General features: G+C 37.1%; 1 protein-coding gene across 1 annotated transcript in view; it reads right to left on the reverse strand.

Moving 5' to 3' along the window:
* Positions 1-14,471: 14,471 nt before the first annotated feature.
* Positions 14,472-24,132, reverse strand: part of LOC125241851 (Down syndrome cell adhesion molecule-like protein Dscam2) — an 87,593-nt gene continuing 77,932 nt past the window's right edge. Inside the window, 2 exon segments of the mRNA XM_048150533.1 lie at positions 14,472-15,799; positions 17,758-17,835. Of these exon segments, the coding sequence (XP_048006490.1) occupies positions 15,771-15,799; positions 17,758-17,835 (107 nt within the window). The 3' untranslated portion in view covers positions 14,472-15,770.

The raw sequence follows: 24,132 nt of genomic DNA on the forward strand, positions 1-24,132 counted from the left end.
ACCCTCTGGGTTGGAAGGTCAGATGGCAGTCGCTTTCGTAATAGTGCCTACGCCAAATCTTGGGATTAGTTCTCAAAGCGGACCCAGTCACCCATGAGCCATGGCAAATGCCGGGATAACGCAAGGAGGATGATGACATTAGATACTCTTACACATATTGCCTGATTTAGATGGCGTGCGAACTCGCATGCGATTTTAGTTACATTGCGGGTTATTGAGGTTACATACAATTTTGCACAGCCATCAAATACCGCAATGTAATAAAACTCGTATGCGAGTTCTCGAACCGTCTAAATGGGCCCTTATTGAGTATACTGTATTCGAACACACAGTCATACTTACATTTGTAAGGTGTACTCGGGTAATTCCGAACGTCAAAAACCGTCGGTAAATTCCGAAAATTACTATGGAATCACGGGTGATTATCATTTGAATTTCGGAATTATCCGACTAACGGCGTTACCCGAATACACCTTACATAGAATATATTTTATCACCTAGGAAGTAATATCTCACAAATAGATACCCCTTACCGATATTCGAACCCAGTACCTTCCACAGAGCAGCAGGCATGATCACTATCCATTAGGCTAGACCGGACGTCAAATGTCGGATGAAATGATTACGATGTGGGCGATAGGCCTAGCACTTTTTTATACTTTATACTTTTTAAGTATATGTCGGAGTATCGGGAGGCCGAACAGGTGTATTTGGAGGCGTGTTCGACATATTGATGTTGTGTGGGCGCGCACGTGCAGGATTCACGAAATAACACTCAAACTATACTTTTAAATCACTGTGTTTACTATTAGGATTAATTAACATCAAAAATATTCACCGATTACAAAAATAACTCGCGATTATAAATCAAAGACAAGAGTGGTTTTGTAAGCGACCATCTCGTGCGGGGCGCTGTCAGTCCATTGAACGAATGAATGACGTCCCGCGCCGCCATGACACTTACAACTCCATTCGGGATTACCCGCTCTTAAAATAAATCAAATGTCATGAACAAATCACAACTACCCGACAATTTCACAATTTAAAAAATAATCGAACAAAGTAAATAAACCGCGCGCCGTTATTATACTTGTTTAACCCTTAAATGCATGAATTTTTCTTTTAACGAGATATTAATATATGTGATAGACAATGGTTTTCTGACTCTGGGAAAAATAATAAAAAAAATTTAAGATCGATTTTTATACTAAATCAGTGTTAGAAGTTAAATAGGCCAAATCTTATTTATATAAATATATCGTAATTGGTAAGTTTTATTTTAATAAAATGACTACTATTAAAAAGGTACACTATTTGTGGAACCTCTATGATAAAATGTTTAAACATAAACTAATTACTAACTCCGAAAAAATCAGCCTAAATCACATACTAAAAATCGCCATCGTCCTTTTTTTCACACTTTTCCGCCATTTCATCTTAATCCTTAAATAATAAATAGTAAATCATTATATTATTTAATTAATTTAATTGTTTATTAAATTATAATAAATAATGAATACTAATGAAGCAATAAATGTGATTTTGGATAGCTACATATCGAGCCACGTGGCCCACGTGCCATCAAATATTATGATGCATATAATATACATCACCATGCATTTAAGGGTTAAACTTGTCACTGTAATATCACAACCATACTTCGGTTTCTTTCAAGAGGGGCACTGAAACTTGAGCAGTTTCTTAAATTATCGTCACAAAACTGACAGCGGGATAATTTTTGTTAACGACTTACGGTAATTTTGGGTCCCAAATTCTGAAAATTCCCACGTAGGCGTGAACCAATTGGAACCCTAGGCCACTGTAGAACTATGTCACAGTGACATTATAAATCAGATTTTAAGAAATCTCTTACTGCTTGCCATTTTGACATGGTTGTAGAATGGCCTAGGGTTCCAATTGGTTGACTGTACACTGTATGTAGATACATACAGTGTACAATCAAAGATCTAGATTTTCTCGGAAAACATTTAGAGTCGGTTGCATTCCATCAAACTCTCTCATTTTTTTCTATGGGACTTTTCATATATTTTTGCTGCGTCGTTGACGTGTCTGTGGCTCAATATTAGTATGTCATACTAAGTATAATATAATGTAAGGTGACATAAGTCTTATGTCACCTTACATTTCAGTATAAAAGTCATAAAACCCCGTCGGAGAGTTATATATAAAATTTAATCAACAGAATTAAAATACGGAAACTAAATTTTAAAATTATATCTCTTTACGAAGAGCGCTTCTAATTAAATCTACCATTTTATCGCGAATAAAAAGTTTGCCGTATGAAATGAAATTAATTTGAAACGATATTTTTTTCTTATTCTAGTTTCTTCAGGAAAGATTTCATTATGAGAAAGATATTTTATTCATTTTGCTTCTAGTCGCTATGGTAGATAAATTAGTGTAGGGCCCGTCCGAGTATATTAATGTTAAATAGTTTTACTTTATGCGTTTTGTGACGGCAAATTGTCAAAATGTCATGTTTGATAACTTTTTCTCTAGCAGAAAAAGTTACGAACATTTTTATAAACATTTGATTACATTTGAACAAGACCATCAACTACCACCACCATTTTTACATGACCATCAAAAATTTGCCATATAACAGTTTTAACTGTATAAAAAATGTAACAACCTACTCGTATTGCTTTCACTGATTTGATCACATAAATAGTGACTCATATTAGAACTAAGGGTACGGACCGGAGCTTTCTGCCCTTCTTCTCTCTATGAACTACATTGGTCACCTTCATAGGAAATTAAGAGCCTAAGCTCAGGCCCGAACATGGCCCCTCCAGTCAACCTTAAATTAGCAATAACCGAACAGTTTTTCCTGTATTTGTCACAGACAATTTGGACTATAAGTAACAAGTCAAAGGTCTTAACAAAAAATCTTAATGGAATGGTGGCCATTTGCAAATGTAAGAAGTACCTAGCATCCATTGGATCGTTGCGTCGACGATATTCGGGTCAGAACTGGATGAGCCTAGCATAGGACTGGGAGAAGTGGCGTACTAGAAGAAAGGCCTATGCTCAATTACTCAGCAGTGACAAAGGGCTTATATATTCATATACTGTTCATCTTCAGATGATGACGATGATGAATGCAGTAGCAATTTTTGACATCGGCATTCCAGGATTTAACGCCAATAGTTTACTTAAAACGCATCGCTTTTAATTTAAATCGCGATCATCAAAAGCAAATGAAACTTACGGAGCTGCATCGAAAAAAGAAAAACGGGGAAAAGTAAAATAAGGAGAATAAAGGTTCGTTCGATTTATTGTTGAAGTAGCCTGGGAGTAATGAAACTGAATAATGCATGCCGTGAAAACTGCCGTGGACTTAGGGTTGCAACGGTTTGGAAATTCAACCGGGGTGTAAATATTTAAGGGACTTGGTGACCTTTCGAACTCACAGGGAATAGGGAGAGGTTAGAGAATGAGATTTGAAATACGGTTCCTAGTTTTACTGGCTGCAGTATTTCGACTACCTAGTCTATTACCTACTACCGAATGTTAAATTAAGGTTTATTCGATTATTTTAAAAACTAGTTACTTGCTGGTTTTTCTACTAATGAACAGCAAAAGATTTACAATGATTTTAAATTCGTTGCTTAGTAAATGTTCAATCTGTTTTCAGACTTTTTTCTATCTAACAACGCAATACTCAGTTCGTAAACATAGTAAAAACCTCAATAAAAATAAAAACATTGTCCGATATCCACCTGTACCATCGCCAGCCCTGCAAAAGGTGCCTGCGCCGTAAAAGATTCGCGTGTGAACACACAGCGATTAGGATTTCATGAAGCTTTGACGCCGATGCGCTTTCTGCCCAGAACCGATGAATAACATTACCAAGCGTCCCGATATTGCTTCTGGAACCTTCCACATTTTAAATAAGAGCAAAGAAAGAAGGAATAAATTACAAAATAATCGAATTTTATACATTATTCTTATTTTCTAAAGGAAACCAAAATTTCAAATATGGAGGCCTATCTTTTCGTTGTTGTTAAAAATAATGACTTTTTGAATTTTATAATTATCATATCCGTACCTGTTTTTCACTTAGACTAAGTGCCATAAAAATATAAATCCATCGTTCAATAGAAATGGCCAGCAGGAACCATTAAGGTAATCCTCTTACCTTCTCAGCCACACTATTACAGAACTCCCAACACTTTGAAAAGCCAACCATCCATTGCTTGCCAACTTTCTGGGACTTGCTAGCGTTCCAATGACAGCCAGCAATGTGTGGCGATCAATGCAGAAATGTGCGAGATTGTAGAATTCTAAGATATTATAATACGGCGTAAGTAGATGGAGTTAAGGCAAAAGGTGGATGCTGCATTAAATAATTGGTCCATAATTTAAAGAATTAACATCGTCTATAAGAAGCTTAGGTACGTCGGCAGTTTCCTCTGGCTCCCATGTTTAAAGTAACTTTGTAGTCTGACCACGAAATCTACGTCAAACAGGGGGATTATCTAATTAAAAGTGTTGCCATTTTGCTACGTTCGGACGCCAATGAATAAATTTGATAATCTTTTTTAGCGTTCACGAGCGCTGTCACCCAACCAGAAAACTAAAGTATGTATAGAGGCCAATTCGAACATAACAGTACTTTATCCAATCGTGATATAATACCATGCTTTTCAGTCGATTACCATGTTTAGGCCACGAAGCTTGGCCTAATAGTACGGTAAGAGAGTGAAAAGCTTAATTATATCACTATTGTACACAATACTTTTTCTATGAGTCATCATCTTCATCATCAATGAACGAAAAATATCATAATTCAAGTTAAAATTAATGTTAATAGCGTCGTTCAACATCTTATTACCTGGCAACCAACTGTTTGCAATAACCGTTTTTGATTGGTCGATAACGCGATACATAAAAAAATGTGTTTCAAATGCAAAAAAAATTGCCAGGTATCGCAAATTAGTATATGTAGAACTTGTATAAAGATCTATTTCTGAAATTTTTTCAGTTACCTAAGGTGAAGTGTAATGAAATATTATAGTTGACTAAGTGTCAAAGACTATCCAATACTGAAAAGTCAGCACGTTGTGGTGTCCTAATTGACAGATGAAAGTCGACGAGTAGAAAAAAATATTATTTTAATAAAATATTATATTAAAACCATATCTAAATAATGTCATAGTTATCGATAGAGAAAAGTGGTGTGCTCTTGTGTTGGAGGTGAGTGAGTTAGTTGTGTTAGTTCGTTGTGCATTTTGAGACGTACGGTCAACAAAACTATTTGCTTAGCACCCTTGCATATAAAAGTATACGTTGAGGTGCTAAGTTTATACTATGCTGACCGTAAATATGAATGATAAAACATTATATTTAATGCCTACCATGTAATTTGAGGAAATATTAATAACGTGTATGAGTTTAGAAATGGAATTAAAAATAACATGTAATAAATACTTTAATTGAGCTGATTTCTTCTTCTTCGTCGAAACCTCATGACTGAGGGTCGTGACCACCATAAGTCACTGTACGTAGCAGTGCTCTGTACTCAGGCCGATCTTTTGCCTTCCTAAAGAATCCCTGGAGCCCAACGCGTGTGACCTTCATGATTGTGCTGAACCAGCGCGTGGGTAATCCGGCTCTTTTACGATGGCCGTCCACTGGTCCGATGATCAACGCCTTCTCAAGTCTGTCAGGATCTCGTCTGGCCAAATGGCCAAAGAAGCCTATAATTCTCTCCCGGCAGATAGCAGAGAGGCGAGTCTTGACATTAACACTACATTTTTGCAAATAAATATTGATTGATTGATTGATTGATTGAAGCTCTTGTAGAATAGATACGTTAGTGCGACGTGCTGTCCATGAAATTCCCAACATTTTACGTCAACACCACATTTAGAACGCATCTATTCTGGCCACCGTTTGCTCTTTTAATGTCCAAGTTTCCGCTACATAGAGGAATACGGAAAAAAGTAGTGTGCGCCTGAGGCGTACTTTTGTACTGCGTTTGATGTTGCGGTTCCTCCATATTTTCTCCAGACGCTTAACAGCTGATTTGGCCATTTCTCCTCGCCTTACAACTTCCCTGTCGCAATCTCCACAGTTGCAGATTAGAGATCCAAGGTAGACAAATTCTTGCACAGTATCCAGGTCACGGAGCTCATTAGTTCTCTCCATTTTACCACCTCTGGTTTTGCTATGTTGCTATGTAATTTGGTCTTGCTATGTTGTTGGTTGATGAGAAGCCCGTACTCAGCGCTTATCAGTTCAATCCTGTGCAGTAGTTCGGAGAGTTCCGCTTCGCTAGCTCCAACAATAGTGCTTTCGTCAGGTAATCGCAGATTGTTGATTAGATGGCCACCAATCTTTATCCCTCCAGTCCAACCATCCAGCACACGGCGCATGATGTGTTCACCGACCAGGTTGAAAAGCTGGGGAGACAGTATACAGCCTTGTCGAACTCCTCTCTCCGGTTTAAAGGATGCCGATACTGCGTCTTCTATCCGAACTTTTGAGCTGCCGTCCAATTACAGGTTCTGCACAAGGAAAACAAGATGTTCGGGTATATATCTCCTTCATCACCTCGAACATTTTAGACCAGCTTACGCCGTGGCTTGCGTGGGCGATGGTCGCGCGATGGTCGCGCGACGGTGATGCGACGCATACGAAATCAAACCTTATCGATATGGAAGTAGACGATGCGATGAGACACGACGGCGATGGTCGTGCGACCGTCGCCCACGCAAGACACGGCGTTGTGCAGTCAAACTGACCTGAGCGAAATTGAGCTGATTTAGGAGGTTTAATTTAGCCCTATTTATAACGTTTTGCCTATATTAACATTAAACCGATGAAGCGTTGATACCACAATCCCTACTATGAGTGTTTCAGAATAATTTACCCGGTAGTGATGTCACGAAAAATGTACGTACTCACTAACAAATAAAATTATTGGTTCATGTCAGTACCTACTAAAGTTGGGGGGCACTTTTCACATTCTTCATACGGTGAATATAGGTATGGAAAATGTAAAATAAATTATCTATTTATAACGCGGCGTTTTACCCATCAAAATTAAAGCGAAAAAGCGTTGATACAGGGACAGCGATATAAAAAATGTAGGTCTCTCTTCTTCTTTTTCAATCGTTCCCTCAATGCTGAGGATCGTGACATCATGTCATTCTGTTGAAGACTAGGTCCCTCCATAGGCATCTGTTCCTCGCCAAGCGCATGTAGGTATGTATTATGTAATTAGACATTTTTGGTTCCAGGTTGTTCCATTAAACCGTTTGAGGACTCTGATCACTTTCTTCATACAACATTTCTGGGACTTTTGCGCTTTCGAGTTACATATTCTATTTATTTAAAACGTCTTTAACTGATGGTAGAGGCTGTGTTACACACACACACACATACATACATTTCAATATTAATTACGCACTCGGCTAGTAAGTAATGAGGCATAACGGCGATCACGGCAGATTATAAATTACTAATTACAATTGAGTACCTATCAACACGAAAATTTCATGTTATATACATTACGATACAAGAGCGGAAAAGAGGAAATAAGACATGAGTAGCGAAAAATGAAAACACGGCCGAAGGAAGTGTTTTAAACATGAAATAAATGTCATATACAAAGAAAAAGTGACCAAGGCCTCCAAGTGTTTCGAGCTGGAAACGAACCAGCGTCCTCCGTTTACCGGACGGATGCCTGAACCATTCGGCCATCACGAAGGCAAGGGTCGAACAGTACAGACTGGCTGAATATGGACTGTTTAGTAGAGGGCGCCACGAGCCTTCGGAAATGTCATATACGTGGAATTTTCGATAAGTACTAGTTTGCTACTGATTTAAAAAAAACCGGCCAAGAGCGTGTAGTACGCTCAGTGTAGGGTTCCGTAGTTTTCCGTATTTTTCTCAAAAACTACTGAACCTATCAAGTTCAAAACAATTTTTCTAGAAATTCTTTATAAAGTTCTACTTTTGTGATTTTTTTCATATTTTTTAAACATATGGTTCAAAAGTTAGAGGGGGGGGGACACACTTTTTTTTCCTTTGGGAGCGATTATTTCCTAAAATATTATTATTATCAAAAAATGATCTTAGTAAACCCTTATTGATTTTTAAATACATATCCAACAATATATCACACGTTGGGGTTGGAATGAAAAAAAAATCAGCCCTTACTTTACATGTAGGGGGGGTAGGTACCCTAATAAAACATTTTTTTCCATTTTTTATTATTGCACCTTGTTGGCGTGATTGATATACATATTGGTACCAAATTTCAGCTTTCTAGTGCTTACGGTTACTGAGATTATCCGCGGACGGACGGACGGACGGACGGACGGAAGGACGGACGGACAGACAGACAGACATGGCGAAACTATAAGGGTTCCTAGTTGACTACGGAACCCTAAAAAGCCCTACCGTATATATGTATACGAGCATGTATTGTATGTAATATTTGTCGCCAGTTCCCGTTCGGTTCTTGTACACCGCTGTGCACATAAATCTTGTCAGTGTTTGCGTTACCGCCTAACGAACCTGCTGCATGTAACTTGCATCTAGTGTTGTCCTGGGAGCATTGAATATCGCTGGCATGTTGAAATAATGGCGAGGTATAAAGTCAGTCCAACAAGAGTAGAAAATATCTTAGCGACATTGAAGTGTCGTCCCCAACTGAGGAAGAAATCAACTTATAGTTTCAAATTAGTATTTTTTTCGCCTTACAGAAAGTACCACGGCGGGCGGGTGGTCTAGTGGTCATGACGTTAGCCGCGTAAGCTGAAGAAGTTTGATATCTTTTTATATTACTTATATTGTATTGTCATCTCAGTCAATACGAGTAAGTGTAAGAAAATGCGATGAATTTATTATGATGGCACTTTATAATTTCTATCTACTCTTTTGTGGTCAAGCTTTAGATTGCTAGTTTTATTCAATCATATCAATCAACGACCTTGCATTGCATAAATAGTGTGTTTTTTTCATTTGTTTATTAAGTATACAGTTAAATTGCAATCTAACATTATTTTAGAAATGTACAAGGTCACTTCTTTCCACCCTCTCCACTGTATAATATTAAATAAAAAAAAATGTTGGCAACATTAAATTGTTTTCGACAATATTACTGGCACATCACTATCCAAGTATCCATCTTAACTCTCTATACATAAACTTAGTAATAAACGATCCAAAGACAATATGTTTTTACGTCGTATCGCCTTCGGAAGGCTGCATAGTCGCCATGTTTATATTGTTTATTATAAAACTACAGTCTTCTCAACTTTGAACAGTTACCTAAAGTGAGAACTTTGTTGAATTTCATTGCAAGTCAATTCAAACGTAATACATCGACATAAAAACCATATATCCTAAATGTTTTAAGACATTTAGTCTTATGTCTTATTGTGGTGATGGCTCGCACGGATCTCGCGAGCAAGGAGGGCAAAGGATACAGGCGAGCCTTGCTCATGTGCATAATTATCAGTCACCATCAGTTTACCCTTAGTCGCCTCGCCTTATACGACACCCACGAGATGAAATGAGGATTGTGCTATATTGATGTTATTCGATAATACATATATGCACGAAATGATTGTAATCAAACTTTACAGTTCGTTTGATTATTAAATATACCAACATCAAAATGAATATCCGAAGTGCGTCTCGAGACATGCTTCAGATATCCTAATGACAGCTAGTTAGATTAGACTAAGAATGTATTTAAGTTAGGATCGGCCTGAAATTGTACTAACCCAGTCACTTTATTTGTTAGAGAAATACACTCTCAGTCTTAAAACGGAATCCATCTGCGTTAGTTTCAACAGGTGACAGATTTTATATTAACACTTCCATAACTTAAAACGAATATGAAAATTGAGCATCCTCTAAAAGCGGACCAGTTAAACGTACTCGTAACCACAGTCGGGCTAAATGGATTCTATCGGGAATTTGAAGAGCTCGGTGCAATGTAGCCGAGTGAAATTTTAATGTGATTAAAGGCAAACTTCACGGAATACGGGAGTGGTGCAAGGCGTGGGAAATCGCAGTCAAACAACTACCAATCGTATTGAATAATTGCTATAGTTCGACCTGTGTATTTTTAGTCGTAGGCACTGGTTATCGTAGCGTAGATGTTCTCAGGGTACTGCACCTCAGAGAGAACGTAAAAGCACGAAGCACGAGGCATTTTTGCCACAACTGTCATTTACCAACTCAGTATCATAAACAGACATTTTAATAAAATACCATATTATTTTCTACACTAAAATTATAAAAGTATGTTATACTTACAATTATATACTTCATTCGAAAGTATTTGTTTTAATCTGTATTATTTAAAATTTCCTAATTTAGTTCTGGAAATGTTGCATATTAAGAAACCTAAAGAAGCAGACATTTGGAACTATCGCTTTAATTGCTTCTTTGTTTACCAAATTTCTAATTCTAAAAAAACGAGATATAAGTAGAAGGTAACGAGGATACTTTTCGAAAATCATCCTTGTCCTCCTTGCGTTATCCTGCAATTTGCCACGGCTCATGGGAGCCGTAGACACTGGTCCGAAAGCGACTGCCATCTGACCTTCCAACCCGAAGGGTAACTAGGCCTTTATTGGGAATTAGTCCGGTTACCTCGCGTTGTTTTCCTTCACCGAAAAGCGACTATTCGCAAATACCAATGATTAATGTCTATATCGTGGTATCGATAGCGTTGTCTCTCGAAAAAACCTAACGAAACTGTTTTCCCGTTTTCCCACAAGGGAACTTCTCTAAAACTGAACAGATAAACAATTTACCGATGGCGAACAGTACGGTGACGGTGGTTAGACACTGACACCCTGGGAAATAATTGAGTCCGTCATTACGCTCAGAATTCAATGAACGTCCTCACCTCAAATTTGCAATTTTGCTCCCTAGTGACAAAATCTACTATTTACTTAGACCAGCGCCGAAACAGGAATAGGTAAAATTGAAAACGAGTCGGATGGAAATTTTATTCAATGGGGAATAAATTGTTAGTTTTAACTGAAATTTACGATCGGCCCCTGGTTTGTTTATTTATAAAGTTAAGGGATGATGTAGGGCGACGCGGTCGAGGTTAAGTTATGGCTTACTAGCAGAGAATTATGAGATTGGAAAAAGATCTAAACGTAGGTATAGTTTATAATAGACCTTTGAGGTTTGCTTAATATACCTTTGAGAGCATGATATGAGCCCATGGTTGACTTGTAGAGAATGCCTCCTAGGATTTGTACTTTTTTATCAAGATCCGAGAGAAGACACTGATTTAAACTTTCACGATTAATACACATAATTATTTTTAAAATCGGGACTAAGGGCCGGTTGCATCAAACCATTTGTCACCGTTAAAGCGTTCGTTAAATTTGATTGTATGGGAAGTTTCATAGATGTCTGCTGCGTGACGATGATGTGTCTGTCAAAATGTGGTTGATGCAACTGGATGAGACCACGGGGATAACGCCGTCCCTGAAACGTCGGAGGTCAGTTTAATGTGTATAGTCATACGCGATTAAGTCCCGATTTTAAAAATAATTATTTGAGAGGAGATCCGAGCTTACTACTGCCAGACCCTTATATTCTTATTTATCTAAACCCTTAAGTTTCGACATAATATACGCGTAGGTATATAACATAACGATTAGATTGTGAAACGTGCATTTCAACACAAACAATAAAATATTTACTGTTAAACTATATAGTTTCTATATAAACTATATAATTTCTCCACTACTCCTTTATACTAATGATACCACGAAATGATGTTATACAAAATTTCTCCACTAGTAACATATTCCAGTATTGCAGTTACTTTTAATGCGTTGTATCCGTTGCACGTGAAGTTCGAAAATAAATACTTAAAACAAATAAAGGCTTAACGAGATAGTTTCAGTTCGTAGCGCAGATTCAACTAGCATATTGGGACGTATCGGAGTGACCCTTTTGGCTCCCATCCAAAATTAAACTATCAAAGAATTTACTTCGTTAGCCGAGTATACGATTCGTATTTAACTGAAGCAAAGCCAAAACTTTTGGTAAGCTTTTTAAATCTCGGCGTAAGTTGTGTTCGAGTTTGTTACTTGTGTACATTCCTTACCCAATTGTCCTCTTTATTCCTATCGAAGTATCGACGTGTAACCTGCATAAAATGTTGCTCTTTGAAGCTAAAATTTCACATAGTATTGGTTAAAGTAGCGTTGCAGCCGTTGGAGGTGACCGTATTATGCCAGCTTAGTGTGTGTAACATAAATAACATATTTAATATACAATTTGAATAGTGAAGACCTTGTAGGTCAGGATTTGATAAACGTAACCAACATAACTTTTGATTGCATGACTTTGTTTGAGCTATATGAAAATTATACCAAACGTGTCTTATGTTTTGAAAACGAATTCTACTAGTAGATACCAAAAAACTTGACTAAATAAACTTGTAAAAAATATAATTAGTTTATACCTACTCGTCTAGACTCGTAATCGCTGTCGCTAGCATGTTCAATAATTTTAAAATTAGAACTACTCCACCCCTTCTGGTCCACACTCCACAGTTCAAGAGGTATGGCCGAAGACTTTTGATTGTGTTTACCGCCTTACTAGCACAAAGTTATGAAGTCAATAGTCGTTTTCCTTGCATTTCCCTCTATACCTTTTTATTTTAATGCAAAATGCCATAATTGTTATGATTCAGTAACATGCTACCCGTCACTAAATCTTGTCATTTGCATTTTTCCAATTCCGAATTCCAAATCATATAAGGCGATCAATGCGCTTTGATTCTATTAATCCGCTGTCTAATGATAAAGCCACACTGCCGTTTGCCTTATGTCTATCTCACAAAGGGTCTCCAGCCTGGATATAGTGGATATGTTTGACATTCAAATCGAATTCTGTTCCGGGCCGCTGCGACTGCACCAATGAAGCCGCGTTTATGAGGCTACCGGATAATGTTATTACTGGTGTGATGATTTCTGGCTCCATCAGCTTGTGTACTAGGTTGAATGGACTTTGATTAATAATTATTAATATTTCTAGTAATATTTACGAACGTAGTTATCTACTCATCTGATTCCACTGTGGTTTTTAAAGCTAGAGCAATGATTTTTCGTTAGGTTTCTTACGCTTACGCTATTGAAGCAATGATTACTTAAAACCGAAATAAATTACACATGTGAAAGAGAAAATGACCAAGGCCTCTAGTGCCTGAGGCTGGATAGCACAAGTTGAAATATTTTCAATAGATTGTAATTTGACTTGTGTTAATTAGAAGCAATGATTACTATGGTTGACTGTTTTGCAAAGAAGCCGCGTGTATGAGGCTACCGGATAATGTTATTACTGCTGCAAATGATTTGATTAATTTGATTTGAATGGACTTTGATTAATAATCATTAATATTTCTTAGTAATATTTACGAACGTACTCATTCCACTGTGGTTTTTAAAGCTAGAGCAATGATTTTTCAGTACGTTTCTGACGCCACAAACTAAAACAATAGTCAGATTCTATGAGGGACTATTTTGCAATGAAGCTGCGTTTGTGAGGCTACCGGATAATGTTATTACTGCTGCTATGATTAAAAGGCAAAGGTATTGTCATTTTTTCCATACAAACGTACTTTACTGTTCCTTCCGTAGTCATTGAAGCAGGAGCAATAGTTGCTATCTATGTCCAAGTTTTTGCTTTTTGTATACCATGTTTGTTGTTATGGTTCTTCAAAAATAGTCAAATTGGACCTTAAATTAGCGCACATCGGCGTCAGTCATCGGCGCTCATACTTACCTTATTTTAATCATTACTACTTAAAATATATGAAAAATAATTAGGGTAGAAAAAAAACTGCTCATAATTCATACATGGAACATTATAATATTATTTCACGTACATTACAAGTAAATAACAAAAATGCTATTAAAATTATCCGTTCAGAAATACGTCATCAGAAATACACAACATCATAAGTTAATTTTTGCTTAAAAACAGCTGTTTCAATGTAACTCACATATTATATCCATATTGAAATGTATGTGGAAATCACAATACGGCTCGTTTTATGATATCGGATATATGGCTCGTTTTATGATATTGGATATACGGCAGAAACTATAGAAATTGCTTGTAATCAGAAACGGAACACATTATTTCATTCACGTTTTGAATCTTCTATTCTCTAGAATACACTATATTAACCACAGATATAAATAATTCTGGGATCAAATCTGCAACAGGTCTAGTATATATAAGGGATTTTTCACCACATCAACTGGTAAAGGTCCTCTTGATTCTTCTAAAACAGATAGCAAAATTGCATTTTATACACAAGAGTGCAAAGAAATTTCATACTATTTTAACTTGATGTCTTAAGCTGGCTGGTAGAATTTACCTATAAATGCTGATTTTGAATCATAAATATTGTATAAATTGATGAATTTGATTTAGTTTGATGTTTTACAGTTAATATTTTGTTCTTGTTGGTGTGGTGAAAAATTTTGTTTTTGACTCGGCGGCAAAGTTTGTTTAACCTTTGTGCCTTGAAACCCTCGAAACGTTCAAGATTCCACATTACGAACCACTCGTTACGCTCTGCTCGCGGGGTTAGTATTGAAATATTTCGTTTGCTCGGGTATCAATATTGACACGTGCGGTTAAACAACAACTTCGCGCCCTTGTAAAACAAATAACTGTTAATGTCTGCCAGTTTACTACGTAAACTTGTAACAAAAGACCTGAAACAATTCAGAAATGGTCGAGAACTTCGATTATTTAAATATTTACAATACAACTATTTATTGACACAAATTGGTTTTACCTATCTTATGCTAATTGAAACATCAGTCTTTGAATAAAGATAATTTAAATATAAACGTCTATATACTTTATAATATAATGGTTGAGATCAACTCTATAAATTACTTCTAACATTAAGTTTTACATTATAGTGTCGTTTCACTTGACTTTACAGTATTGGCACGTCGTAAATCTGGGTGGGTACATTCAGCGTCAACAGTAGCGAATTTAATTAATACGTAGGTACCAAAAGTATTTGTTCACCTTAGAATATTCAATCGGATATTGAAAAGCTAAATCATTTAAATTATGATAATTTTATGAAATGTCAAAATGCTAGAATCTAAACATGGCCGGTGTAGTCGAAAGCAAGCTGTTATTGTCTTTAGTATAGAAATAGGTAAGAGATATTTTTTTAATGTAATTACTGTTAAAAAAATCACAAACTGATTCGCTACATTTGATGCCGATTGTACTTGCATTTTATTTATGTCTCTTGCACGAACTTGCAAATAAGTTCAGACGAAAAACATTTTTGTCAACATTTTTTTAAAAACATTGAGTGACGGAAACCCGCTCGGCGGGATGTATGTTCGTATATTCTTTTCTCCATAAAGCAGGAAAACTATAGAAAAAGCTACACTTGTAGCTATATTAAAATTGGCTGAATGCATTTATATTAATATCTATCCTCCAAAACTTTAGATCAAAATCCAACGTACCAACTTTGGTACCAACACAATTCCTCAGTAATATGTAAAATTATACAATTCAACCAACAAGTTGTTAGGTAAGGACAGCATCTGTACGTAAGCATATTGTTGATATGTCAGTTTAATAGTTCTATAATATTACGTATTATTTGTATCGTACAAAGTAGGTACATTTGCATCTTTATTTAAAGATTGTTTATTCGACAAAGAACACACATTTTTGATTATCATTTAATGCTTCAGTTGTTATCTGTGATGCGGTGTACGGCAGTGTCCTGAAAATGAAGCAAAAAAGGGTCATTAGAAAAAGTATAACATAAATAAACTAAAACAGTGATTGTGCTTAAAATAGTGGAAGGGATTAATCAATCGAGGTTTAATCAAAATCAATATTAAAGTGGAAGAGGAAGGACCTCAGAGGCCTTTCAACTGTTTGGTTCAAAGTCAAAAATGCCACCTCAAGCTAACTCCAACAAGCGATGAGGGCTACAGGAGATCGAGACCGATGGAGACAAATGGCAAGAGCTGACAAGTCACGATCCTCTGTAATGAGGGACCAACAAGGAAGAACAATTAATCTATGAGTTTGAAAAAGTATCTTTACGATAAATATATTCGAAACGAAATTCATAAACAAGTGCACCCAGTAATGCCACTTTTAATCTTAAGTCATTGTCAATAAATGAGCCAAAAGGGTTTCATCAATTTGGGTAGTAACGTGGCACGGATGGGTATTTTTACCTTACAGCAAAGACATATGTACCTAACTCCGTATAGACGGATAAAGCCTAAGAAAAAACGTACCTCAAAGCCATAGAGAAAAAGGTACGGTGGCCTAGATGGCGTTACACCTTTGGGGAACGCTCGGCTAGATGGCGCATATTAATATTTGACATTTTAATACATATCTTCAAAATTTTGCTGTCTTCCTGCCAATATTTCATGTTACTAGGTAGCTCATTAAATTTTACGAGCCGCACTGGGCGGCGCCAACGGCTCGGCTGCTTCTAGCACTAATGACCGCTAATTGACCTGTTACCCAATTTGGCTCAAACGAGACAGTTGTGTACAACGTGACTACACCGAGCGTAATTAATGACAAGGAGGTAATAGCCAACACCTAGGGACCCATTTGACTCGATTAAAGACAAAAGGTGACTTGATGAGAGATGTTTGACAGATTGCGCAGTGGGACAGTGCCTTTGTGTATCGTCTTTCAAGTTTGACAATATCGCGTGAGGCACTGGTTCCACCGCGAGCTAGTAAACTATGAGGTATCGGCTATAAAAACGAACAAAAGATAAGCATTCCCGTGCAAATAAAATAGACATGGCGATTTTTATAAGTAGTGCACCGCTAGGCGAGTAACTATAAACATCGCCGTGTCTCTCTTATATACATTAATATCTGGGCGACTGGGGTTCTATTTTAATATATCACGTCTTTAGATAAAAAAAAACTCTTATAAATACAAAAACAAAAAAAAAGACAAAAAACAAAAACTTAATTTCTGGCCGGGATTCGAAACCCTGACACCTACGATCTATCTGCGTACATTAGACCAACCTCGTGCGACTGAGCTAAGCGGAATCGATGCGCGCGCGGCGAAATTAAGGACCATATTTTACGTTTACAAATGCGAAAGAAAAACTCATGAAAACTCGAAAATATTAATCCGATCGTCGGTATATATAAATAAATAAATAAATATACAAGAATTGCTCGTTTAATAGTATAAGATTTTTATACCCGATAGCTCATAACTTACTAGCTCGTGGTGGGACCAGTGACTGAGTTCTGTCACAATCTGGCCCAAAGTATTATACTAAAAATCGATGTCAATCGTTTTTCGCAAAGTCCCACCAAATGGTGAAACTTAGTATGAAACTAGTGGCCTAAAATGAAGTCGATATCTTTAAACTCGGATTTTAAATGAAATTGTCAAATTTTGACAAGTTTTGTATAGAGGAAAGTTGCGTGACTCATTTCGAGGTAAGGTCAGTCCACGATAAGTTGACAACGATTTTGACAGCCTCGCCAGTTCAAATGTTATTTTAAACGTCAAACTTTGATAGCATTATGACGTTCACTTAACCCTATCAAAATCGTCACCTACTTATCCTTGCTTTACTTTATGTAATTTTTAATGTAAGGTAAAAAATGTTTAAAAATGTTTTAAAATTGATTTCCTATTTGAACTAAAATAGTTGAATCAAGCTAAAACGAGTCTTACTTCGCGGAATCGCTGACATGGTCGCTTTCGAAGTGCTGTCACTGTCGTCTGACTCCGAGCGAGCCTGGAAACTGGTCTCTGTTGGCAAAAATAGGATTTTTAAAATGTTGTCCATTTTATTTAAACATGAAAAACTAAGAATGAAATTTCACATTTTCTCAATAAAAATTATTAAGGCCATTTTTTTCAAAGTTTTCCATTTTTTATTTATTTGGAATATTTTATGTGGTTTCCACTCAGAATCGCGAGCTTTTTTAATCCTAATAAGAGAAAAATAGTGTCCCAAGGTTATTTTCCCATTTGTAGGGCGGTAACGGAATGGAAGGTTTGAAAAATGTATGGAAATCTTGGGACATTTTTCCTCCTATCAGGATCGAAAGACCACGCGATTCTGAGTATGTCATGTTACAAAAAAAGTAGGATGAACGACTTTGAAAAAAATGGCCCATATAATAATTATGTTATTAAATTTAAATCGAAGGAAAGTCTTCTTAGTTCATTTTTCGCTTAACGGAACGGGATCTGGTAGCTGTCTTTACTGGCCTACTATAAAAATAAAACGACGACGATTAAAAATTAAAGGTATGCCACTAAACTTCCCTAAACATAAGGGAAAATATTGTAACCGTTTTTGTATAATTGTTATGTTTAATTTTGCTGTTTAATATTTTATTTTGTATTATTAAATTAAAACGGGACTTAATCGCGTAAAACTTACGTTTTATATTTAACCCGACGTTTCGGACATGACATTACGTCCGTGGTCACGGGTAGACTGGCTGGGAGTTGTATCAACATCTTCTAGCTGTACGAGTTTTTCGAACTACCCGCACTTGATTGTCATCAGTCACTTTTACGCTAGGGTTGCCACTCTGCCTACATACAACACTCACGACATCCGATGGTATGAGACGGGAAAGAAAAGACGGGAAAGAAGGTGAAATTTACGTATGAATTGGAATCAGATCGAAGTTTGCCTTTTCTGGACATAAAAGTGATAGGTCGGATGGATGGATCCTTGGCGCACACTGTCTACAGGAAGCCTACTCACACAGATAGATACCTCAATGCTCAGTCTCACCACCACCCTCGTCACCTACTGTCCGTCGTTAATTCCCTAAAGAACAGAGCACATGACCTTTGTGACCCTGAATTTTTAGAGAGTGAGATGTCACACATTCAGGAGGTTCTTAGAAAGAATGGGTACAGGGTGGATTGTCGGCAACTGAGACGAAAGCCTGCGAAGAAGCATCCGATTGTTGCAAGACGACCGGCATTTATGCCCTATGTCAAGGGAGTGACAGACAAGGTTGGTACCATACTAAAGAAGTATTCGATACAGACTGTGTACATGCCGTTGTCGAAGGTGGCGGGGCAACTAAGGTCAGCAAAGGATGTTATTCCATATCAGACGCCAGGCGTTTATAAGATTGACTGTAGCTGTGGTAGTTCTTATATTGGAGAAACCAAACGCACCATAGCGGAAAGGGTCAAAGAACATATCGCGGCGGTCAAAAAACGACAAATAAATAAGTCTGCGGTTGCCGAGCATTTGCTAGAGTCAGGACCGAACCACTGGATTGAACTGCATAATCCCAAAGTCCTTTCAACTGAACGTCTTTACTATAGCAGGAAAGTACGTGAAGCGATTGAAATCAGGAAACATCGTAATTTCAATCAAAATGAAGGGCAAGGGATTTCATCTTCGTGGAATCAGTGATTAGCAAGTGTAAACGTGAGAAAACTTCCCGTCTCATACCATCGGATGTCGTGAGTGTTGTATGTAGGCAGAGTGGCAACCCTAGCGTAAAAGTGACTGATGACAATCAAGTGCGGGTAGTTCGAAAAACTCGTACAGCTAGAAGATGTTGATACAACTCCCAGCCAGTCTACCCGTGACCACGGACGTAATGTCATGTCCGAAACGTCGGGTTAAATATAAAACGTAAGTTTTACGCGATTAAGTCCCGTTTTAATTTAATAATATGAGTGAAGATCGTGTTAGTTTAAATCAATATATTTTATTTTGTGTTACTTGTTGTAATGTTTATTTAAAATTCACGGTGCTTTAGTTTTATTTACTGTCATACTGTGTAATTTTCTTTGTGTAAATAAATAAATAATAAAAAAAAAAAATAACTAAGGCATTATCAACACTTATCCCTAATAAAATATATTGGTGACCCGAAGTGGGCAGCTAAGGCTATCTAGAAAAAAGGTTAATGGTGCCAAGAGACGATCAATCAATTAACGAGCCCCGGGGATCTCCCAGACAGATTCATTAAACCTCTACGAAAAACTTACTTAAATGGAAGAAACAGTCATTAATTTTATCTTTAATTTATCAAGATTAATAGACAGTATTAAATTTAAGAGGATTCGGGGAAATTAATATTAATGTATAATTGGCTTTATGAAGTTATGGATTCGTAGAGGTAATTTCATGTAGTGAACAGCGTTTTAGTAATATACCTATTTACAAACAGGAATATTTTCGTTGTGACCAAGGATTATTTATTACAATAAATTTATTATAATAAATATTTATTATACAAAGAATCTTACCTCGATTTTTTAGCGCCACCTATTAAATACTATCATAACTACATTGATAATGCTTACAAATTTATTTTTTTCAAAATGTGTATTGACGTGATTTTATGATTTTAAAATAAAGAAATATGTCATTTGTTATTAATAAAAAATAAAAATACGCAAAAATATTTGGGGAAAATAAAATATGATTTTGGCCACTTCCAGGCTGCGAAACAGCGCCATCTAGTTTTAAGCCTATAAACAGCCCATACATTTAGGGGTACGCTTTTTTGTATGGGCTTTGTCAGTCCCGTATTATATCGTTCTTGGTTGTGACTGAACCGTCTATATTTTTTTACTAATTTTATTAACCGAAAGTTATTTTCTACTCTGAGCTTTAGTTGACTTTCTAAATTTTACCCATATGTCGTTTTGCCTCTCAGAAACGAATTTGCAACATACGGAGAAAACTATGTTATTGGTCGTACGACGTAGCACTACACCGTGACAGTGTAGAATTACTTACGAGTAATTCTACACTGTCACGGTTGTACAATCGTTGGTTGGTTGGTGGTCATACAATCTAAATATATAAAAGAAGAAGCTGACTGACTGACTGACTGACTGACTGACTGACTGACTGACTGACTGACTGACTGACTGACATATCAACGCACAGCCGAAACCGCTGGTCCTAGAGATTTCAAATTTGGCACGTAGGTTTCTTATATAGTGTAGAGGAGCACTAAGAAAGGATTTCCCAAAATTCACCTCCTAAGGGGGTCAAATGGGGGTTCAAAGTTTGTATGGGGAAACAAGATTAGTTTGACTATTTTATTCGAAACTTCACAGGAAGATTCCTTACGACATATGACTGAATACGTGTTTCAGGTTTTTTGAAAATTTAACCCCTAAAAGGGTGAAAAGGGGGTGATAAAGTAAAAAAATCAATATGGGTATCGTTTTTATAGTTTATCGGGTCGCTGATCACGATAAATACAACGTTTTTAAAATCTAACGAGGCGGAAGTGAAATACCTTCTCCCCTGTTGTGGTGCAATGGGGTTTAAATATCAAAAAAATATATAAATAAAAGAAGATATTGACTGACTGACTGACATATCAACGCACAGCCGAAACCGCTGGTCCTAGAGATGTCGAATTTGGCACGTAGGTTCCTTATATAGTGTAGAGGAGCACTAAGAAAGGATTTTTCAAAATTCGTCTCCTAAGGGGGTTAAATGGGGGTTCAAAGTTTGTATGGGGAAACAATGTTAGTTTCACTGTTTTATTCGAAACTTCACAAGAGGGATCCTAAAAACATATGACTAAAGACGTGTTTCAGGTTTTTTGAAATCTAACCCCTGAAAGGGTGAAAAGGGGGTGATAAAGTCCAAAAACTAATATGGGTATCGTTTTTACGGTTTATTGGGTCGCTGATCACGATAAATACAACGTTTTTAAAATCTAACGAAGCGGAAGTGAAATACCTTCTCCCCTGTTGTAGTGCAATGGGGTTTAAATATCAAAAAATATATAAAAGAAGAAACTGACTGCCTGACTAACTGACATAATATATCAACACACAGCCGAAACATAGGTTCCTTATATGGCGTAGAGAAGCACTAAGAAAGGATTTTTCAAAATTCTCCTCTTAAAAGGGTGAAATGGGGGTTCAAAGTTTGTATGGGGAAACAAGATTAGTTTGACTATTTTATTCGAAACTTCATAGGAGGATTCCTAAAGACATATGACTAAATACATTTTTCAGGTTTTTTGAAAATTTTACCCCTAAAGGGGTGAAAAGGGGGTAAAGTCAAAAACACAATATGGGTATCGTTTTTATGGTTTATCGGGTCGCTGAACACGATAAATAGGTACAACGATTTTAAAATCTAATGAGGTGGAAAAGAAATTTTCTCCCCTGTTGTTGTGCAATGGGGTTAAAATATCCAAAATAGCCATTAGTTGCATATATGTATATTATGTATATATCTTTATAATTATTAAGTTGACTTAGTTTAATTTAGATTAGTTTTTAATTTAATTGTATTTTATTTGTCTTAAGTTAACTACTAATATGTACTTTTTATGTTAATTTTGTTAATAAGTTATAGAATAAAATAAAATATGGTACTTACTTAAATAAAATATAACATAATCCAAAATAGCCATAAGTATAGGTTTAGTTTTTATCTTTACTTCTGGTTCAAGAGATTTCAAATTGACACGGAAGTTCCTTAGAGGACCACTAAGAAAGGATTTTTCAAAGTTCACCTCCTAGCATGATAATTTGACAGGGACAGGGACAGGGACAGGGACAGGTACAGGGACAGGAACGGGATAGGGTTAGGGTTAGGGTTAGGGTTAGGGTTAGGGTTAGGGTTAGGGTTAGGGATAGGGATAGGGATAGGGATAGGGATAGGGATAGGGATAGGGATAGGGATAGGGATAGGGATAGGGATAGGGATAGGGATAGGGATAGGGATAGGGATAGGGATAGGGATAGGGATAGGGATAGGGATAGGGATAGGGATAGGGATAGGGATAGGGATAGGGATAGGGATAGGGATAGGGATAGGGATAGGGATAGGGATAGGGATAGGGATAGGGATAGGGATAGGGATAGGGATAGGGATAGGGATAGGGATAGGGATAGGGATAGGGATAGGGATAGGGGGATAGGGATTGGGATTGGGATAGGGATAGGGATAGGGATTGGGATTGGGATTGGGATAGGGATAGGGATTGGGATTGGGATTGGGATTGGGATTGGGGGATTGGGATTGGGATTGGGATTGGGATTGGGATTGGGATTGGGATTGGGATTGGGATTGGGATTGGGATTGGGATTGGGATTGGGATTGGGATTGGGATTGGGATTGGGATAGGGATAGGGATAGGGATAGGGATAGGGATAGGGATAGGGATAGCCTAGGATAGGAATAGGAATAGGGGACGGGGACGGGGATAGGGATAGGGGAGGGACAGGGACGGGACGGGGACAAGGATAGAGATAGGGACGAGGATAAGAATAGGGATTGGGGTCGGACTAATCGGTGGGTAATCGATATCTAGGCAGTGTAAAATGCAGGTGGCTCAGTGCGAAGGGATTAGTAAGTAGGCATCGGCGAGTATCCTGCATCCGTAATAACTATTACATTCAATGTGCTGTAAGAAGATCGTTGTTTGCTTGCTTTTTAACCGACTTCAAAAAAGGAGGAGGTTCTCAATTCGATTGAATGTTTTTTTTTGTATGTATGTTACTCGATATCTCCGAGGATTGTGGAGCGATTTTCAAATATTTTTTTTTGATCGAACGGGTATAACTCAGAGATGGTCCCATTGGCACCAAGTCGGGGTCTGATGATGGGATCTTGGAGAAATCGAGGGAACTCTTCAAATGTTATAGGCACATGTAATGTTCTTAGTATATTTTTTAAAGGTACACCAGTATTTACGCCTCATCATCATCATTCCCTTGCCCTTTTCCCATTATTTGGGGTCGGCGCAGCAGATCATCTTCCTCCATTTAAGTCCGATAGTCATACTGCAAAAGGTTTTGGCATTTAGTTTTTACAACCGGCCGCCCGCCTGACGTCAACCCTCCAGTAACCAGTATTTACGCCTGATGGTAATAATTTTATGTGGCTGAGCTGATGATGGAAGGTCAACTCCTCAACGGTTAGGAGTTAAAGGATAATTCTTTCACTACTGTACATATATATTCGGACTGATACATATAATATCACTAGGAACCACTAAAAATCAACAAATAAATTAACTTTTTAACAAAAAATAAAACCGCCTTCAAAAAAAGCGTGTTACAAAACACGGAGAA

This window comes from Leguminivora glycinivorella, chromosome 2 (genome assembly GCF_023078275.1).
Source record: "Leguminivora glycinivorella isolate SPB_JAAS2020 chromosome 2, LegGlyc_1.1, whole genome shotgun sequence".
Classification (NCBI taxonomy): Eukaryota; Metazoa; Arthropoda; class Insecta; order Lepidoptera; family Tortricidae; genus Leguminivora; species Leguminivora glycinivorella.